The 19,730-nt window shown below is 63.3% G+C and overlaps 1 protein-coding gene across 1 annotated transcript; it reads left to right on the top strand.

The window, feature by feature from the left end:
• The first annotated feature begins 2,833 nt into the window (after positions 1 to 2,833).
• LOC144274204 (uncharacterized) lies at positions 2,834 to 15,751 on the top strand. Its single transcript, XM_077832835.1, has 9 exons — positions 2,834 to 2,967; positions 3,517 to 3,624; positions 4,793 to 6,019; positions 7,773 to 7,892; positions 7,988 to 8,235; positions 8,342 to 8,535; positions 11,140 to 11,432; positions 12,105 to 12,212; positions 13,198 to 15,751. The coding sequence occupies exons 2-9, from the start codon at positions 3,552 to 3,554 to the stop codon at positions 14,280 to 14,282; spliced, it is 3,348 nt and encodes a 1,115-aa protein (XP_077688961.1). The 5' UTR covers positions 2,834 to 2,967; positions 3,517 to 3,551; the 3' UTR covers positions 14,283 to 15,751.
• Positions 15,752 to 19,730: the final 3,979 nt, after the last annotated feature.

Below are 19,730 nucleotides of genomic sequence, written 5' to 3' on the forward strand. Positions count from 1 at the left end.
ACCAAGCACCAGCGGACCCATGCCCAGCAGGCCAGGCCCGCGGCCAGCCTGGCAACGGCTGTCCCGCCCGCCCAGGACACCCAGTGACAATCGGCTCTCGAGCGTCCGGCTGCAGGGTCAGGAGCTTGCAGCTACCACCCCCTTGCTGAGCGGGGCCCCTCTGGCTCCGCAAACCCCCGGGAGAGGTGGGGCAGCCCCAATCGACGACCCCTCAATGATGGGGAGAAAAGAACCCATCTGGGTAGCTCCCGCTCCTGCCCCCAGCCACGGAGACAGGGAGAAGGGAGCCCGGGCCAGGCCCAGCTCTTACACAAGAGACATTTCCCCACCTCCCTCCCAGCTGCACGTGGCTCCCCAGCGTGGCACCCGAGAAGGGCCACCCCAGGTCTTGGAACGAAGTCCCCTCCAGGCGGTCGGTGCGGGCGGCTCTCGACTGTTTGGCTGACTCGGGCGGCTCTCTCGGACGCTCTGTGGTTCTTGCTGTTCCGTAAACGCCAAGGCGATTAATACATGGCCGACATTTCGCAGCACTCCCCGGTCTGCACTTTCCCCAAGGACCAGCCGATCAATGGCTGTAAGAGCATCACGGAGCGGGCGACCGGGTAACGAAAGTGACCGGGAGCAAAGAGCGTTTGGTGGAGTCAGAGCCGCGGCAGGAAACACGATGGAGGCCTCAGTCCCCGTCTCCGTCGGGGTGAAGTTTCTGAGCCTTTCCCCGGCTGGGGGAGGCTCGTTCGCAGAGGGGAAGTGAGTGTGTCAAACGACTGACTGACCAATCAGCAGGAGGCGCTGTGGGAAGCCGGGTCAGGGGGATCACAGGACAACGGGACGGTGCGTTCCCCAGATCTGGAGCCGCTCTGGGATTTCACTCTGGATGGTGCGGACGGTGCCTCTCCCCTCCCTGCACTGGGGTGTGTCAGGACCCAGCACAGAGCGATCTGGGGGGTTCATTTCGGCAACTGTCGCGTTCCTCTCGGGTTTCTTTGCCTAATTTCTCCTACTGCCCCATTGTTCTCAGTCAGCCCGTGCGAGTTCAGGGCTGGTCGAATGATGATTATTTCTGTATCACCGTAGCACCGAGGCGGTCCAGTCACGGAGCCCACTGCGCCAGGCGCTGTACAAAGAAAACACACAGTCCCTGCCCCAGACAGCTTCCAGCCTCGGTGTAATTATGACAATAGGTGGGACTCCGAGAATGAGCAATAAAAGTGTATGAAACACACAGGTCCTCCGAGTCGGGGCCAGGATTCGTATCGACAGTTGAGCGATGGAGGGAACTGTGAGACCCGGATCCCCGCAGCCACGAGAGCCGTCGCCAGGGGGTGGCAGGAAGAGGCAGAGGGTGGGAGCGGGGAGATTTGGAGCTGGGATTCTGCAGGGTTTGCTCCTCAGAGCCAGACGCAGGCTGGGAGCTGGGAACTGGCTGCACTGTGGGGAGACGGGAAATAGCTGACGAGTGTCGGAAGGGTTTGCCCTGTGTGTCAGACACCCCCCAGAGAGGGAGAGGGGTGCCCCCGATTGCTGAGAGCCTGAGCTGTGTAGGGAAGTGGTGGGGAAGCCCCCAGGCTGGGCCTGGAGCCGGGCCAGGCCCAATGGCTGAGGGCCGAGGGGGAAGAGCAGCCCCCCAGTCCAGCTGGTCTCCCCACCCGCCCCACAGCTACTGGGTGGGGAAAGCAGACACTGAACCAGACACCCCCGGCCCCAGCACCCCCCGCCCCAGCATGGGCGTCTCCAGGGGCTTCACAGCCTTTCTCTGGAGATGATGGGTGTAAACGGGGCTCCCATGGGGGCAGAGACTCCCTATGGCCTGGGCAGAGACCCGGCTGGGATCCCTGGTGCCCTGTCGGCACTGCGAGTTCACAGCCCCGAAGGTGTCGCCCCATGGCTGAGTTACTGATGCCTCCCCCAGGCCTTCCTGGCTCAGCGCACCCCACTGCGCTGGCTTGGGGGTCTCCTGCTCGGGACATGCCCAGGGCTGTCCAGCTGCCTGCGGCCCAGCGCGGTTCTGCACAGACAGACTCTCTGCCCCCGACCCAGGTACCCCACCCAGGGACCCTAGCACCCACCCACCAGCTGGCCCAGCACCCACCCAGCCACCCTTGGCACCTCTTCAGCACCCTTCTCAGCCCTCCACAGAGCTGGGGGCTCGGGGTGAGTGGGGGCCAGGGGGTTCTGGCGGATTGTGGTGATGGGGGGACAGGCAGCCGGGCGCCCTGTCCCCGCTCACGGCTTGGCTGGCCGGTGGGGGAGGAGGAGACGGTGGTTGGGGCACGTCTACACTCCCCTGGCTGCGCCCTAGTGTAGACGCTGCCTACGGGGAGGGAAGGGGTCAGTCGATGGCAGAACGAGGGATCTTGGGGTGCCCAGGACTGTGGGGTGAGAGATTGTTCCCCCCCACCCCAAACACCAGCTCCCCCTCCTGGACCCCCTGCAAAGCAGGGCCCACAGCCCCCCCATGCCAGCCCTGTCTCTCTCTCCCCTGGGGGGCGGGTTCCACCAGCTGTTCCCCGGGGACCGTGGCTGGGCTCTGGGACACCCACTCCTGAGCCAGGGGCAGCGGGCGACAGGGAGACCCGGGGGCCAGGCGGGGCGCGGACCCTGCACAAAGGGCCCCGTCTCCGCCTGCCCCGAGCCCCCGGTCCCAGATCTGCCCCGAGCGCACTAGCAGGGGCCGCAGCCCCGGGTGTGCGGTGCGGTGTAGACGGGCCCTGCCTGTGCCGCTCCCCTCCCGGCAGCGGGGGCGGGTCCATGGGCCGCTCACCCCCCCCCATTCCGGGGGCCGCTCTCCCCGCCCCCCCGCCCGGGGGTTGGGCTTCCTGGGTCATCGCCGCGGCTGCATCCGCGCCCGGCCCCGCTGCTGCGCCCGGCCCGGGCGGGGGGAGCCCGGGGGCCGCGCTGGGCTCGAGCCGCCCCTGGGCCGCGCAGCGCCGAGCTCCGCAGGGGGAGCTGCTGAGCCGGGGCCGGCAGGTGCGGGGGGGCCGCGGGGGGCGGGGCGGGGCGCTGCGGGACCGCGGGCCGGGGCCGGGCGGGATACCGGGGGAGTGGGGCAGGTGGGGGGATACAGACCCCATCCAGCCATGGGGCAGGAGCAGCCCCCACTAGCGTCCCTTGGGGTGTTTCTCCCCCGGCGGGAGGCAGCGCCTGGCCGTGTGTGAGTGTCTGACAAAGATCTGAACATCCCACAGCCCCCCCCCCGCCCTCCCAGAGACCCCCCCACCGCCCTGGGTGTCTGTAGTGGGGACAATGGTACCCCCCTGGGGTGGTATCCCCCTCCCTGCCCCCCGGGTCAGCCCCACGGGCCCCTCCCGCCCCCTCCCTGTGTCCTTGGTCAGCCCCACGGGCCCATCTCGCCTGGTATCCTGCCCCCCCCCGTGCCCCGGATCAGGCCAGGTCCCCCGGGCCGGAGCGGGCCGGAGCAGGCCGGCGCTGGGTTTAAATCACGGGACGTTCCCTGTAGCAGATATTCTCCTGCCGCGTCGCACGCCCTGATCTCGCCTGTCCCCGTCCCCCAAGCAGGATTTCTCATCCCTGGGCCGGACGCGCTCTCCCGGATGGAGCGAGGGGCAGAGCTGCCGGTCCCAGGCCCCCGGGGTGCTGAGGAGACCCTGAGAGACGCCCGCACAGGTGAGGAATCGCTTAAACCGGCTCGGAAATTCACCCCTGGCTTCCTGGAGCCTTTAAATCTGGGCAGTAACAGCAGGGGATTTACAGGCCTTCTAGATTTGTGTGATGAGCATCTAGCCCGGAGTGAGGTCAGGAGCCCATTGTGCTCGGAGCTGGACATACAGCTAGCGAGAGACAGTCCCTGGCCCGCGGACCCGGCAGCATGCAAGGCAGCGAGAGGAGGGGTGTGAGGGCAAAGAGAAGCCCAGCGAGAGGACGTAGCAGCCGGCGATGGAGCCGGGAATAGAGCCCGAGGCGGAGGAGTGACTTGTTTGTGGTGGTTAAGTACCTGGGAGGGGGGAAAGTAGCAGCTACTAAAGGGATCTTTGTCCGGGTCCCTTCTGGCCGTGAGCTCTGCGAGTCTGACCCACCAGACTGCACTGCCCCTCGGCACCCGTCACACCGGTGATTCCCCTGGAGGTCGCTCTGAGTCTGACCAGTCACCCAGCGTCTCTGGCCGGCTGTGCCCGGTGCCCGGCAGCACGGCCGCTTTCATGGATCGCTCCCACGCCCGCCCCGCCCACGTCCTGGGACTTGCAGGGTCGTTTCTAAGCTCATTTCGAAAGCGCAGACTTCGGCGCGAGAAGCTGATCCTGGGACTCCCGGCAATGCTCCAGTCAGGGGTGTGGGGAACCTGGCGGCCGCTGGCTGCGGCCAAGGAGACGGGTCCGGTCTCGTCCCCAGACCCTGCACTATCTGTCCATCCACCCCGGATCCTAGTGTATCCAGTCTACCCCCCGGCCCCGCACTGGGAGCCCCTGCAGCGCTGCCAGAGTGAAATCCGCCTGACTCTCGGCAGTGTCGCAGCAGCCCACAGGAAACGGCCCTGAAAATGGCCTGTGTCTCTCAATTTCCGGCGGCCGGGGGATCTCTGAGCAGCACCAGGCTGCCTGTCTGCAGACTCAGGAAGGCGGTGCGGCCTCACCTGGCTCCCTACAAAATCAGCCTCCCAACAAGAAGGGCCAGAAATGAGAGCTTGACTCCTGTGGGAGTTCCTGGCTTGGGGCCTCTCCTCCCGCCAGGGGCAGTCACAGCAGCCAGGGGATTTTTTACGCCTTGGGTTTGTTCCGCTTACCTGAGGAGTCCAGCGCAGGGAGTGACGGGTGTCTGGATTCTCTCTTTCTTCCAGCACGTGGGAACGAGGAGGAGGCAACCCAGGCGGGGGTGGTGAAGGAGACGCTGCCAGGAGGGTCTGGAGGGGACGTTTCCCGGAGTCCGGAGCCGGGGAAAGCCTCCGAGGGGCAGGAGGGGAACCCCGCGGAGGGGAGTGGGGCTGAATCCGCTCCCCGCGGGGGCGACACGACGGACCTCAGCGAAGCCACGGCCCGGCCAGGGCGACTCTACACCTGCCCGGAGTGCGGGAAAGGCTTCGCCCAGAGCTCGCACTTCATCCGGCACCGGACGGTGCACACCGGGGAGCGGCCCTACCAGTGCGCGGACTGCGGGAAGAGCTACCGGCAGAACTCGGACCTGGTGACCCACCGCCGGCTCCACACGGGCGAAGAGCCCTTCCGCTGCGCCGAGTGCGGCAAGCGCTTCCGGCAGAGCTCGGAGCTCCTCGTCCACCAGCGGAGCCACACGGCCGAGGCCCCCTACCCCTGCCCCGAGTGCGGCAAGCGCTTCCGCCGCAGCTCCCACCGCCTGGCCCACCAGCGCACCCACACCGCCGAGCGCCCCTGCCCCTGCCCCGACTGCGGCAAGGGCTTCCGCACCCGCTCGGACCTGGCGCAGCACCGGCGGGTCCACACGGGCCAGCGGCCCCACCAGTGCCCGGACTGCGGCGCGCGCTTCAGCGTGCGCTCCACGCTGGTGAGCCACCGGCGGGTCCACACGGCCGAGCGGCCCTTCGCCTGCCCCGAGTGCGGCCGGGCCTTCGCCCAGAGCTCCACCCTCAACCGGCACCGGCGGGCCCACGCGGGCGCGCGGCCCTTCCGCTGCCTGGAGTGCGGCAAGCGCTTCAGCCGCAGCTCCAACCTGCTGACCCACCAGGTGCTGCACACCGGCGAGCGGCCCTACCCCTGCCCCCGCTGCCCCAAGCGCTTCAGCCAGCGCGCCAACCTGCTGACCCACCAGCGCACCCACACGGGCGAGCGGCCCCACCCCTGCCCCCGCTGCCCCAAGCGCTTCAGCCAGCGCGCCAACCTGCGGGCCCACCAGCGGCTGCACGCGGGGGACCGAGCCCCCGGCCGGCCCCCCGGGGCGCTGGACCAGCCGCCCGGCTCGCCGGCATCGGGTGCGGCCGGTCGGGGGCTCCCCCGGCTCGGCAGCCCCCAGCCGTCCCCATCAGCGCGTCCCTCCTGCCGGCCCGGCGTGAACGGCCCAAAGGCGCTAACGCTGTCCACCGTCGTTCCACGCTGTTAGAGGCGGGCCGGGGTCGGGTGCAGAGTCCTCTGCCCGCTCAGCGCCCGGGCACCTTGACCACGCCGCAAAAAAAGGCCAAGCCGGTAAAGCCTTCACAGTGTGAAGTACGAAGCCAGCCAGGCTTTCCTTGTCACAGCGTCCTTGGTCCCGTTCCCATCCGCCCGGGAGAGGAAACTCCCTTTCTCTGAGCGTCTCCTGGGTGCGTCAGAGCTGGCAGCGACGGGACAGGAGAAGGGAGCTGAGACGGGCTGGAGCCAGTCGTCCGATCCTGTTCAGCCCAGGTGTTGTCTGGGCTTTGGCTGGAGCTGGGGGAGGTGGCCGTGTCCTCTGGGTCCCGCTCTCTGGCCCGGGCTGGGTCGGCATTTCTCAGGGTCGAGATCCCAGGAGACAGGGGGGGGCAGCCAGGGTGGGGAAACTCGCTCCAGTAGACCCATCTGGTTGTTTTGTTTTTCCCCCCAAAGTTTCTTTCTTTGAGGCCCCGCAAAGGGGGTGGTGGGCGGCCCAGCCCAGCCCCTCGTTATTATGTTCACCGATTAAATTCATTTCCCTACTGGCAAACTTAGTGTAAGTCACTTCGTTCCCCTGTTTTCGTATTTATTAAGTTCAACCCTTAACACACACAGCCCCAGGGCCGTATCAATCGTCCTTTTCGGTTGAACTGTCTGGGTTGTGCACACCTGCCTGTAACACCCTGATTCAGAATAACCTGACTGACTTTTCGTGACTACTTCCCAGGCAGGATGAAGTTATAAACCCGGTTGTCCCTGTAGGTCCCTGGGCTAGTGACCTGACCCCGCTCTGGGGGGCTGCGGGGGCTGCGTAGCTCTGTCCCATACCCCGGAGCAATTACAGCGGGGCCCCGTGCATCCGATCGAACTGGGACCGGGGCCAGATTCCTACAACAGAACATACAACCCCGTAGTTTTCATGGACCCTGAAATCTATTGACTTGTTGTTGTTGTTGTTTATTCTTGTCTCTGGAGTCTGGACCTCGACTCTTCCTTGACCAAGAAATTTGGACTTTGGCAAAGTCCAACGACTACCCCTGCTATGTAAAGATTAATTCAGCACAGATGTGTCCCCAAATTCCCCAGTCCTCACCCTACGCGGGGGACCAAGAACTCCCCCAGGGGGGAGGCTCATGGCATGGGACGCTGACTAACTGGAATGACTGTAACCCAGGGCAGCGGGTGGCCTGGCTCAAGCTCACGGGAGTCAGAGCAACTCCCGCCCGGAGGAGACAGGACGGATGTTTCAATCCCAGTTCAGGAGAGAGGTGTGACGGATCTGCAAAGCTGGGGGGTACAGCTCCCATCAGCCCCCTCCCCATTGCACGGGTCCCTCCTCCTGGCTGAGCAGGGACTGCCTGTCCCATCAGTTCCCCCACTCCCAATCGCACTCCAAGCCAGGTCAGGGGAAGGTGCTGAGCCGGGAGGTGGCTGGGCTCCGGCTGGGGGCCGGGAACCGCGTGGCAGCTAGAGAGAAGCCCAGGAACGGTGCCAGAGCCATGCGTGGAACAGGCTGTAAGTGCCGGACATCCCAGTGCTTTACCTGGCTGATTTCAAAGGCAGCTGTGTGAGAGTCCCGGTTCTGGGCCCATTTCCCTCTGCTGCGGCTGGGGAGGCTCTGAGCACGCAGAGGCACCAGGTGGGCTGGTTGCAGACTCAGGAAGGTGGTGCTGGGATCCCCATTTGGCTTCTGCTTCCCGCCCAGCCAGGCTGGGAGCTTTAACAGGTTGAATCCTGCAGGTGACGGGCCGGCGAGCAAGAGCGAGGAGGGGCGTCCCCAGAAGGAGGATCGGGAGCGAGCGGAACCGGGTGGGATGGTGCCGGGACAATCCCAAGGGAACGAGTCTGGGAGCCCCGAGGGTCAGTGCAACGCAGGCAGGCTGAGCTGGTGCCAGGATTGTGGAAGGAGCTTCCATCAGAGCGCCCAACTTCTCAGACACCAGGCCGTCCGTAAGGGGAGAGAGCCCACAAACGCCCCAACTGCGGGAAAGGCTTCGCCCTGGGCTCAGACGTGACCAGGCATCAGCGCGTCCACACAGGGGAGCGTCCCTACGCGTGCCCTACGTGCGGGAAAGGCGTTGCTCACAGCTCCGACCGCATCCGGCACCAGAGCCTGCCCACGGAGGAGAAACCCTATAAGCGCCCGGCCTGCGGGAAGGGGTTCCGGGTGAGCTCCCACCTCGTCACCCACCAGCGCGTCCACGTGGGCGAACGCCCTACTGCTGTCCCGAGTGTGCGAAGGGCTTCAGCCACAGCGCCCAGCGGGTCAAGCCCCGCCGGACCCACACGGGTGAGCGCCCCGACTGCAGGAGGGCCCTGGGGCCAGCTCCACCCTCGTCACCCACCAGCGCACCCACACAGCCGAGCGCCCCTTCCAGTGCCCTGTCTGCCGGAAAAGTTTTGGCCAGGATTCGGGGCTCCCCCGGCCCCAGAGGATCCACACCGGGCAGTGCCCCTACAAATGCCCCAACAGCGCCGGGGAGTCTGGGCACGGTGCCCTGAGGTGATCGCTGACCCCCTGGCTACCCAGCCCCCCCGACGGGCTCCACCTCACCACTGCTGGGCCCCTCCAGCAGCCTGGGGGGGGGAAGCCCCAACCAGCCCCTCCTCCACACTGGGTGCAGAGGGTGCCAGCCGGGAGGTGAAGTGGCTCCAAACAGACATTTCTTCTGCTCTCAGGACCCAGCTGATTTCCAGCGGTCGGACAGAGCCAGGAGGTTACTATCCCAACCCTGGTTCTGTCCAGAGAGACTTTACCGGCACGGCTGATTCCCCCGGAAGCAGCAGGGGTTGATCCCTGAGCCGCAGGGGCCGAGGCTGGGGTGTCCGGCAGAGCCACCGGTGCCCAGAGCCCTGGATTCGGCTGGCGTAAATCGGCCGCAGCCCCAGTGGGGTCGGTGGGGCCGGGTCCCCGGCTGGCGTGAATCGGCCCCAGCCCCAGTGGGGTCTGTGTGGATTCACACTGGCTGGGGATCTGGCCCCTCCGCCTATCAGCCCCGCCGACTGACCGATCTCTGCAGGCCCAAGCCAGCTGGGCATGTAAATGCTGGTTAGCGGGGACAGCCTGGCTGGTGTCACAGCGGCTCACCAGCGTCTCCGGGACAGGCTGGCTCCGTACGTTCACAGCTGTGACTTGACGCAGTTTCTGTCCTTTGGTTAAGCTAGCGTCAGCAGGTGGTAAATGAAAAGCTGGGGGGAGAAGGGTGCAGAGGGCCGAGGCGTCGGACAGGCCCGCTGGAAGGGAGCCGCGGTCGCACTGGGGACTCCAGGGCTGGGTCTCTGATTGGGCTCGTCGTGTCATTCGCTCATTACACAAGAGTAACCTGGGCCCCAAACCCCCGTGTTTGTTAACGAGACGGAGACGCGGCTGGGTTCTGGCAGCTTCCGACCCGCGGAGCACGGTGAGCGCCTCGGGAGGCTCACGGGCTGGTTAAAGGGAAGCTGCCCTATTCCAGGTGACGCGACACGGACTCGTCAGATCTCCACCGTCGAGGGCCTCTGCTAACTGCCATTGTATTACCAGGGACCAGGGCCCTCGGTGCCAGCGGCTGGCCCTACCCGTGGAAGAGACAGTCCTGCCCCCAGGAGCTTACACTCTAAACAGGCAAAGCAGAAGTTCTCCCCATTCACAAGTAGGGAGATGAGGCACGGAGAGATTGAGTAACTTGCCCAAGGTCAGCCAGCAGCTCAGTGGCAGAGTCAGGAATAGGACCCAGGCGTCCTGAGATATAGCCCAGTGTTTTCCCCATGCTACCCTTCTTTCTACCTCCAACACATGGTCACTCCCCTAGGACCAGCTCTGCGTTTCTTTCTCTAGCTTCTGGGTTAATTGGCCCATAGTGTCAGTTAGTAAAACGGGCAGCCGGGTTTCCTCTCGTTCAGGAAGGAAGGACGGGGCGCGGGGAAGGGCCAGGGGCAGGGCTGAAATGCAGCATCCGGAACCGGGCCCTGGCACTCAGGGCCAGGGCTGTTTGGGGTTTTCCTGCTCTGAACCAGGAAGACTAAAGTGGCTTTGCGTTTCCCAGTCGCCCCGAGTCCTTTGTCCGAGAGAACAGGAGTGTAAACGGGGCGGCGGGCCCCCCAGGAAATGCTCTTGAGGGGTTTATCGGCGACACCGTATAACCTGCTGGTTCTGCTCTGTGACCCGCGTAGGCCTGGAAGGTTTCGCCCCAAGGCTGAGTTTCGATCCCTCCCCCGGGAGCTCCCTGCGTGACAGGCCCCGCTACGCCGGCTGGGGACTTCCCCTGCGTGATCCGCACGCAGGCCGGCCCCATGGCCCAGCCAGGCCTTGTGCAGCCCCCGCTGGGCTCCCCTGTGGCCTCTCTGCTCCCCCACACCCCTGCTGATCCCAGCCAGGCTGGAGCAGGGGTCCGATACGGGTGTCAAGCCCTCTGTCTCTCCAAGGGCCGTACCCAGCCCCTGTTCCCAGCGTGTCTGAGCCTCGCGGGCTCTGGGGCAGGGGTACTCGGACTGCGGCTCGCACGCCCCGAGGGCCTGCTCACCCCGTCTCCTGCGGCTCTTTGCAGCACCCGGTAGGAAAGCACCCCGTGATTGAATTATTAACCCGGCTCGGTTATTAACCCGCCAGCCGGCTTTTCCTGCGTTCTTAACCAGTGGCCTGATCAACTTGCCAGTTGTTAACATGTTTGTTGTGAGAATAACACACACCCACACACACCCCACAGCTCCCCTGTGACCCTGCTTCCCTGGGGAGAGACTGGAGGGAATGAAACAAGGACTTCACACCCCGGCGGCTCTTTGGGGTCATGCGGGTCGCTCTGAGGTCCCAGTGTCTAATACATGAATCTTGGGGTGTCACCCCATGGCCGGCGGGACCCAGAGGCTGGGGGCCTGGCCCAAGCTCTCCCAGGCCCCCCGGGGCGAGCTGGCAATTGCAGGCAGGTCTCCCAGGCGAGCGCCCCACCCCGGGGTATCTGGGTGCCCCGTCCAGCCCCCCCTTGCCCCTCAGGCAGGCAGCCCTGGAGCAGGGGAGCTGAGCGGGTGGGGGGCAGGGGCTGCAGGACTGGAGGGCCCAGCATGGGATCGGGGAGCAGCCAGAGCTGGGCGGGCGCTTTGCTTGGCCCTGGTCCTGCTGGTTCCCCCCCAGACACGGGTCTGTGATTCCGGGAGCCTCCAGGCCCCTCCGGGAGGGTGGGAACCGCCCGGGAGAGGCGGGTCCGGGGGCGGGTCCATGCCCCCCCCATCCCGGGGGCCGCTCTCCCCGCCCCCCCGCCCGGGGGTTGGGCTTCCTGGGTCAGCGCCGCGGCTGCATCCGCGCCCGGCCCCGCTGCTGCGCCCGGCCCGGGCGGGGGGAGCCCGGGGGCCGCGCTGGGCTCGAGCCGCCCCTGGGCCGCGCAGCGCCGAGCTCCGCCGGGGGAGCTGCTGAGCCGGGGCCGGCAGGTGCGGGGGGCCGCGGGGGGGGGGGGCGCGTGAAGGTGGGGGGGCAGGAGCAGCCCCCACCGGCTGATGGGCACCGGGCAGGGGGGAGATTAAGATCTGAACATCCCACAGCCCCCCCGGCCCCCCCGGCCCCCCCACCCCGGGTGCCTGTAGCAGGGACAGTGAGACCCCAGGGGCTGTGGTACCCCCCGGGGTGGTATCCCCCTCCCTGCCCCCCGGGCCCATCCCGCCCGGTATCCTGCCCCCTCCCTGCCCCCCGGGTCAGCCCCACGGGCCCATCCCCCCTGGTATCCTGCCCCCTCCCTGCCCCCCGGGTCAGCCCCATGGGCCCATCCCCCCTGGTATCCTGCCCCCTCCCTGCCCCCCTGGTCAGCCCCACGGGCCCATCCCCCCTGGTATCCTGCCCCCTCCCTGCCCCCCGGGTCAGCCCCATGGGCCCATCCCCCCTGGTATCCTGCCCCCTCCCTGCCCCCCTGGTCAGCCCCACGGGCCCATCCCCGCAGTACCTGCCCAATCCCCACGCCCCGGTCGAGCTCTATATCTCTCCACCCCACTCCCTGCGCCCTGGACCAGCCCGAAAAGGGGCTTCGTTAGAATCACGGACCCTTCCATGTGACAAACGTGGGGCTACGTCCCCAGCCCTGATCTCGCCTGTCCCCGTCCCCCGAGCAGGATTTCTCATCCCTGGGCCGGACGCGCTCTCCCGGATGGAGCGAGGGGCAGAGCGGTGGGTCCCGGGTCCCCGGGATGCTGAGGAGACCCCGAGAGACGCCTGCACAGGTGAGGAATCGCTTAACCCAAGTCGGAAACCAGGGCAAACCCCCCAGCATGGGGTGTCGTTATTACTATTTGCATTAGCAGAGCTCGTGGGCCGGGACCCCACCGTGCTGGGTGCTGTTCGATCCCGCAGAGGCTGCCCCGCCCTGCAGAGCTCCCAGTCTGACTAGGCCGGACGCACACAGGGCGGGAGGGGAAACGGGCCCAGGCGCCTGGGGTTTGCTCCTGTGCTCGCTTTGGCTGTGCCCTTATTCAGTTCGCTTCAAAGGCACCGGGAGGCCGCGTGGCCTAGTGGATACAGCTCTGGCCTGCGAGTCAGGAGAGCTGGGTTTGCGTTTGGGGGGCAGTGCCTCAGTTTCCCCATTGTACAGATGGGGATAATGACCGTGAGCTGCCTTGTAGCTAGGGATTATTTTCTTTCTGAAAATCTGTGACAATTTAAGCCGGTGGGGGCCTCAGGGAGCTCCTGCAGCCAGGGTGCTGCCTGGAAATGTGATGGCCACGTGCTGCAGGAAGGGAGACGTCTGTCTAGTCCCATCCCTAGCTCCTACCCCATCCATCCCTCATCCCTAGATCCTAGTGTGTTTATCTGTCTGTTTGTCCCCCTGGTGAATAGCTCCAAGTTCAGAGCCTCCCAGCAGGGACAGGGTGAAACTGACCCGATCCCTCTCACAGCAGCCCTGAAACTGACCAGATTCTTGCCAATTTCCCTTTGCTTCTGCTGCTGGGGAAGCTCTGGGAGCAGCAGCCCAGACACCCGGCTCCCTGTCTGCAGACTCAGGAAGGCAGCACAGCAGCTGCGAATCATCTCCCCAGCCAGAGGGGCCGGGAACATCAGTGCATTGCTTTGAAATGAGCCCTGAACCCCGCAGGGCTCCCGACTCGGGTCTCTCCCTGAGGGGCAGATTCCCAGCCACAGGGGAATGTTCTTTGCTTTGCCACCCCCCTTTCCAAGTCGAGACTGACCCGTGTCTGGATTCTCTCCCAGCAGCCGAGGGGCTGACGAGTGAGGCCGAGGAGAATCCCGAACAGGACGGTCCGGAGCCAGCAGAACTCTATGGGACGTTACCGGGAAGTTCCCAGAGTCCTCAGCGGGGAGCGGCCTGCGAGCGTCAGGAGGCGGAGAGACCGGGTGAGTCCGCGCCGTACGGGGCGGATTTAAGGGGCCCCCACAGGACCGTGGCCCAGCCCAGAGCCTCCCTGGGAGACAGACTCTTCACCTGCCCCGAGTGCGGGAAGGGCTTCGGCCAGAGCGCGCACCTCCTCCGGCACCAGACCGTGCACACGGGGGAGCGGCCCTACAAGTGCCCCGAGTGCGGGAAGGGCTTCAGCCAGAGCTCGGACCTGACCACGCACCGGCGCGTCCACACGGGCGAGGAGCCCTACGCCTGCGCCGAGTGCGGCAAGCGCTTCGCCCAGAGCTCCAACCTGATCCGGCACCAGCGCACCCACACGGCCGAGACCCCCTACCGCTGCCCCGACTGCGGCAAGCGCTTCCGCCGCACCTCCCACCTGGTTATGCACCGGCGCGTCCACACCGGGGAGCGGCCCTACCGCTGCCCCGACTGCGGCAAGCGCTTCAGCCACAGCTCCCACCTGCACCGGCACCGGCGGGTCCACACGGGCGAGCGGCCCCACCGGTGCCCCGAGTGCGGGAAGGGCTTCGGCGTCAAGTCCACCCTGGTGACGCACCGGCGGGTCCACACGGCCGAGCGGCCCTACGCCTGCGCCGAGTGCGGCCGGGCCTTCGCCCAGAGCTCCACCCTCAACCGGCACCGGCGGGTCCACGCGGCCGAGCGGCCCTTCCGCTGCCCCGAGTGCGGCAAGCGCTTCCTCCAGAGCTCCAACCTGGTCACCCACCTCATTCTGCACACGGGCGAGCGCCCCTACCCCTGCCCCCGCTGCCAGAAAACCTTCAGCCAGAGCTCCAACCTCAGCCGCCACCAGAGGACCCACGCCGGGCCCCGAGCCTGCCCGTGCCCCGAGTGCGGGGAGAGCGTCCCGCCCGGCACCGGCCTCTCCGCCCGCCAGAGACCCCGCGCGGGGCAGGAGACCCCCTCGCCGCCCTGCTAGGGCCGGCTGGTCCCCCTGGTCCCCGCCCGCCAGAGACCCCACGCGGGGCAGGAGACCCCCTCGCCACCCTGCTAGGGTCAGCTGGTCCCCGCCCACCAGAGACCCCACACGGGGCAGGAGACCCCCTCGCCGCCCTGCTAGGGCCAGCTGGTCCCCGCCCACCAGAGACCCCACGCGGGGCAGGAGACCCCCTCGCCGCCCTGCTAGGGCCAGCTGGTCCCCCTGGTCCCCGCCCGCCAGAGACCCCACACGGGGCAGGAGACCCCCTCGCCGCCCTGCTAGGGCCAGCTGGTCCCCCTGATCCCCGCCCGCCAGAGACCCCACGCGGGGCAGGAGACCCCCTCGCCGCCCTGCTAGGGCCGGCTGGTCCCCGCCCACCAGAGACCCCGCGCGGGGCAGGAGACCCCCTCGCCGCCCTGCTAGGGCCAGCTGGTCCCCCTGGTCCCCGCCCGCCAGAGACCCCACACGGGGCAGGAGACCCCCTCGCCGCCCTGCTAGGGCCAGCTGGTCCCCCTGATCCCCGCCCGCCAGAGACCCCACACGGGGCAGGAGACCCCCTCGCCGCCCTGCTAGGGCCGGCTGGTCCCCGCCCACCAGAGACCCCACGCGGGGCAGGAGACCCCCTCGCCGCCCTGCTAGGGCCAGGTGGTCCCCGCCCACCAGAGACCCCACGCGGGGCAGGAGACCCCCTCGCCGCCCTGCTAGGGCCAGCTGGTCCCCGCCCACCAGAGACCCCACGCGGGACAGGAGACCCCCTCACCATCCTGCTAGAGCCAGCCAGAGTGAGGGGTGCGCTCCCCTATTCCCTCGCACCTCTCCCAAGTATCCGGCCACCCCATCCCTGCTAGCAGCTGATCAGACCCCTCCTCTGGCTCTGCCAAGCCCAGGCCGCCCAGATCCGTTCCTCCTCACAGCTGGGCCCGGAACCTGGCACCTCTCTCTGATTCCCCAGCCATGGAAAACACGGGGGCTGCATCCTGCCCGGCTGAAGCCATGTCCTGGGAGGCGCTGCCCTCTCCCTTTGGTGCTCCCCAGGGAGCTGGGTGCTGGGGTGGCTAGCATGTAAAGGGCTGTGCTGGGGCTTGGCTGGCAGGATAGAGAGCCAGTCCCACTCGCTCTCATTTCCCTGTGTCTCCCCAAGGAGCGTGGCACTGTGCACCCTGTCAGTGGTACCCCGGAGCCCTTGTCAGGAGCTCCCTGCCGCCTGGGGGACTTGGCAAGTGCTGTCACCCCCTTCCCGGCTGTATTTAACAAGCTGTATTTATGATGAGGCGTTCCATTCTAGCTCAATGGATAAAAGGCCGATGACGTCGTCCCGCGATGGCCGAGGCCGCCCGACCGGGCCAGCAGTCCAGCCAGGTCTCTCCTGCACATCCCTTTGCCTCATTTCTCCTCTTCCCCCTCCCAAAAGAGTTCAGTGCTGGATGGACCCTGCAAGTGATCAATAAACCATGTAGAAAAGACCAGGAGTCGCTGCGTCGGGAAGCTCCAGGGTTTCTGTCGGCTGAGGGTGAGAGTCACGGACCGAGAGTGAGAGGCTGAGAGGGGTGTGTTTGGGGGGACCATGAGTCCCTGATCCCTGCAATGTGGGGAGGTAGGGGCAGGCAGGGAGCATGGGAGGATGGCGGTACAGGGCTGGGGGCTGCGGGGTTTCTGTTGGCTGAGGGTGAGAGTCATGGACTGAGAGCTAGCAGTTGACCCAGAGGGAATGGGGGGGGCTGCGAGTCCCTCATCCCTGCAGTGGCGGGAAGGTAGGGGCAGGCAGGGAGTGTGGGGGGACGGAGGTACAGGGCTGGGGCCCGCAGGGTTTGTTTCTCAGACCCGGATGTCGAGGCTGTGAATGCTTTGCACTGGGGAGGGATGGGAGGCAGCTGATGAGTGTCCGATGGAATTGTGCTGATGGCAGAGGGATGAAACAGGCGCCCCCAGGATGGGAGGGGGCGTCTCCTGATTGCTGGGACCCTGAGCAGGGCTGAGGTGTCCCCCCCCCCCCCCCCCAACTGGACCTGTAGCCAGGCCAAGCCTGTCACTGATGGGAGGGGAAGAAGAGGGGCCCAGCAGCCCCAGCTGGTCCCTTCCGCCCTGGTAGGGATGGCAGAGACAGTCTGTCACCCCCACAAGCAGAGCTGGAAACTCCGGGGGGATCAAAGCCTCTGCTAGGATTGGAAAAGATGACACCGCCTGTGTTGCTGGTGGATGAGGGGTTAATGCAGCAGTGCCCAGTGGCTGCAGCGTGTGGGGCTAGCAGTGCCCGATGTGGGGCTAGCAGTGCCGGATTGCAAAGGCTGGGGAGAGGCCCAGGACCGGCAGAGGGGTCAGCTCTGGTTCGGTGGCATTCACAGGCAGAAGTCTGGAAATGGCAGAAGATAGTAACGTGGCTCAGACCAGTGGGGTGTGGGGCTGTGGCCTGAAACGCCTGGCAAGGCGAGCCGCTGGGGAAGGCTGCGTGAGAAGTGAAGGCGCGTCTGTCCTCCAGGTCACGGGCCTACGGGCAAGGCCTTTAGATGCAGAGGGTCACAGGCAAAGCACATGTATATGGAGACTGATGGAGTCCAAGGCCAGACGGGACCACTGTGATCATCCGGCTGACCCCCTGGATAGCACAGGCCAGAGACCAGCCCTACGATCAATAATGGGGCAGATCTCGGAGAAGACCAGCCAGCTGTGATTTAAACATGGTCGGGGTGGAGAGTCTACCCCAGCCATCGGTAAATTGTTCCAATGGTTAGTTACCCTCACTGGTAAAAATGTACACCTCGCTCCCGGTCTGACTGTCTCCAGATAGGAAGCACACCTTGCCGAAAAAGAAGAAACTGTCCTCTTAGTATTTGAAATCACAGAGAAACCAGCAACATTTCCGTTGGAGTGCACAGAAATGGGACGGAGGCTAGTGCGGAGTGTAAGACGTTGCCACGTTAGACGTCTCTGTAGTTCAAACACACGCCACAGTTCAAGTCAGCGTGCAAGTTTTCTCGTTTATGTCCCACATCTAAAACAGAAGTGAGGTTTGGCAGTTAGAGGGTAGCTTCACTCTCTCACCGATAGTGTCACGTTACAAGGGAGAGATCTGAGACTGTCTCTCTCTGGCAATTCTCACTCACCCTGCGGAGACCGGATGGCTGCAGGGGGGAGTAAGAAACCGGGCAGAGCAGAACAAGTGACGTAACGAAGTTGCTAGTTCTCAGTAGCACTTCAAGTTAGGAGCTGAGTTTAAAAAAGACAACGCAGAACTGAACCATTAAACAAGGAATTGTTACAGAGCTCTCCCAACAGGCAGGGCAGCTCCCGATGGCGGAAAATACCCAGCAAGACAATTGTGAGCTTGCGGTTAGTTCTTTAAGCAACAGCAAAATAGCTGCAGTAAGTTGGTCCCTGTTAGATCAGCCTATCCCACCAAACATGCAAATGTTATTTCTGTGCAATTACAGTGCTCTCCCGGTGAGAAACAAACACGGGGATTTAGCCACCAGCACTTCGTTGCAGGGCGTTCCATTTAACCCTGTAACTCCGTCCAGATTCTTAGGAGAAGATTTCAATGCTTAAGGCTATTTCAGGGCTCTATCCCCCCCACGTTTAGAGTGATTTTGCTTGGCATTTCTTTGGAACCAGGATATTTTGCTGGTATCTGTGGACGTTGTTAAGTTTAAGAATTTCAATGCAAAGATCCAAGACATTTCTGGGACACAAATCTGAACTAGGAGGGAGATCAGGGTTCTGGAAGATGTGTGCTTTACAGGGCCAAAGTCTGGCTTCCTTCAAAGCACAGAAATTCCCTGTGGAACCGTCGCAGTGAGCACGGCCTGTTCAATCATCCCATCCTTTGGTACAAAGGGGGATGGTTCTCTCCCCTTCCTTTTGGTGTCCGGAGTCTCCTGGCGTGATGGTGGGGATGGGGATTTATTATTGTATTTTTACGTAGCTAGGTTTGGCTTGTCAGACAAGCACTTTCTTTCCTCGGGTTTTGTGTATTTGGGACTTCGGACCTCTAAGGTTCCAAAACCCAGGTTCTTGTCCATAAATGACTTTTAGTTAAAAGAGACTCCCTCTTGGGAGAGCAAAGTTCCTGACCTTTGCGTGCGTAGGAGGGCTCTTCGCCAGTCGGGAGCGAGATGCCCGGGCTTTTCAGACCTCAGGGGCTTTAGATGAAGGCTGCTCTCGGGGGAAGAGAGTCGGGTCTCTTCGCGAACAGATCCAACAAACTGGGATTTTGCAACATTTTGTATATACTTATTTTCCTATTCAGTTGTATTGAGGGGCTAGCTCGGTTCCAAAAACTGATCAATTTATTGTGTCAATCATCAGCCATTGGGCAGGCCCGGATTTTGGGGTAGATTCAGTTGCAAATTGTAAATTTGTCCAACAGTGTCACTTCATGTTTCTTACCCATCCAGCTGGCCTGCTGGATCCAGAAATACCCACCTTTCCAGGGCGTCCAGCCTCCCTGGGAATTCCTTAGTGGCTTCTTCAGCACTGTTGATTCAAATGTACACTGACCAAGTCGTTTAAATGTCGTTTGGCTCGACTTTCTGTTGTTACTTCCTGGGCCATTTCAGCATAGAAAGAAAGCTTCTGCTGTAACGTGGTAATTATTTTCTGGGAGTTTTACTACATTGCAGAGTTTCATGGTTTGTTCTTTTTTCTGCTGGTTCTTAACTTTAATTTGAGGAGAGTTCATTCCATCTTTCTCTTATGAATAAGAAGTTTTCCCCAATTTGATTCTAATTTTAAACAACTTCTAGGTTTATTATCAAAACAATCTCCGAATTCCCAGTAACTAAAATATTCTGGCTATCCCAGGCATTATCCTAAGTAACTTAAAACATTAGTAAAATAAGCAAGAATTCTATTTCTAACTCATAATATGGTGTAATATCACATGTATAATGAAAATGCCAATTCCTGTATAGACCATCTCTAGACCAGTCGTGTGTAAAGATACACTTCCACAGTAATTCTCATACTAATACCAAAAACTGTTTCTAAGCTAATAAAAAAAAACTAATTACAAACCAAAATTATAACAAATGTAGTTATATGTATTGAGGCAAATTGTAGGATTTTGTTACAAAAAAAGAATGGAGAGTTGTTACCTTGAGAATTAAATTCTAATTTAAATCTGGGAACCTTGGTGTGAACTTGGACATTAATTCACTCCTTGGCGTACATCTCAAAGCGTTTACATTACAAGAAGGGCACCGGGGTCAGGTTTAGTGTAGAGATGAGAGATCTCCCCAGCACGAAGGGAGTCTGGTGTAATAGCTGTGACCTCGTCTCTCCTGGACAGTGGTGCCTCGTACGGCCGAGTCTTAGCTACTAGGAGTGTGTTTAACGCGACACAAGACTTACACTATGGCCTTCGTTTGTAAATTTCCATGCAACTTTTCAGAGAACGATGAACATAGTTGGTTTAAAACGAAGCCTGACGGGAGCCCGTGATCAAATTACATC

The sequence above is a fragment of the Eretmochelys imbricata genome, chromosome 14 (assembly GCF_965152235.1).
Source record: "Eretmochelys imbricata isolate rEreImb1 chromosome 14, rEreImb1.hap1, whole genome shotgun sequence".
NCBI classification, from domain to species: domain Eukaryota; kingdom Metazoa; phylum Chordata; order Testudines; family Cheloniidae; genus Eretmochelys; species Eretmochelys imbricata.

Excerpts from the sequence above, each read along its gene's own strand:
- LOC144274204 (XM_077832835.1), top strand. The coding sequence starts at position 3,552 with ATGGAGCGAGGGGCAGAGCTGCCGGTCCCAGGCCCCCGGGGTGCTGAG. Across the intron at positions 8,236-8,341 it reads TCACCCACCAGCGCGTCCAC|GAGGGCCCTGGGGCCAGCTC; the intron begins GTGGGCGAACGC and ends CCCCGACTGCAG. Across the intron at positions 8,536-11,139 it reads TCTGGGCACGGTGCCCTGAG|ACACGGGTCTGTGATTCCGG; the intron begins GTGATCGCTGAC and ends GTTCCCCCCCAG.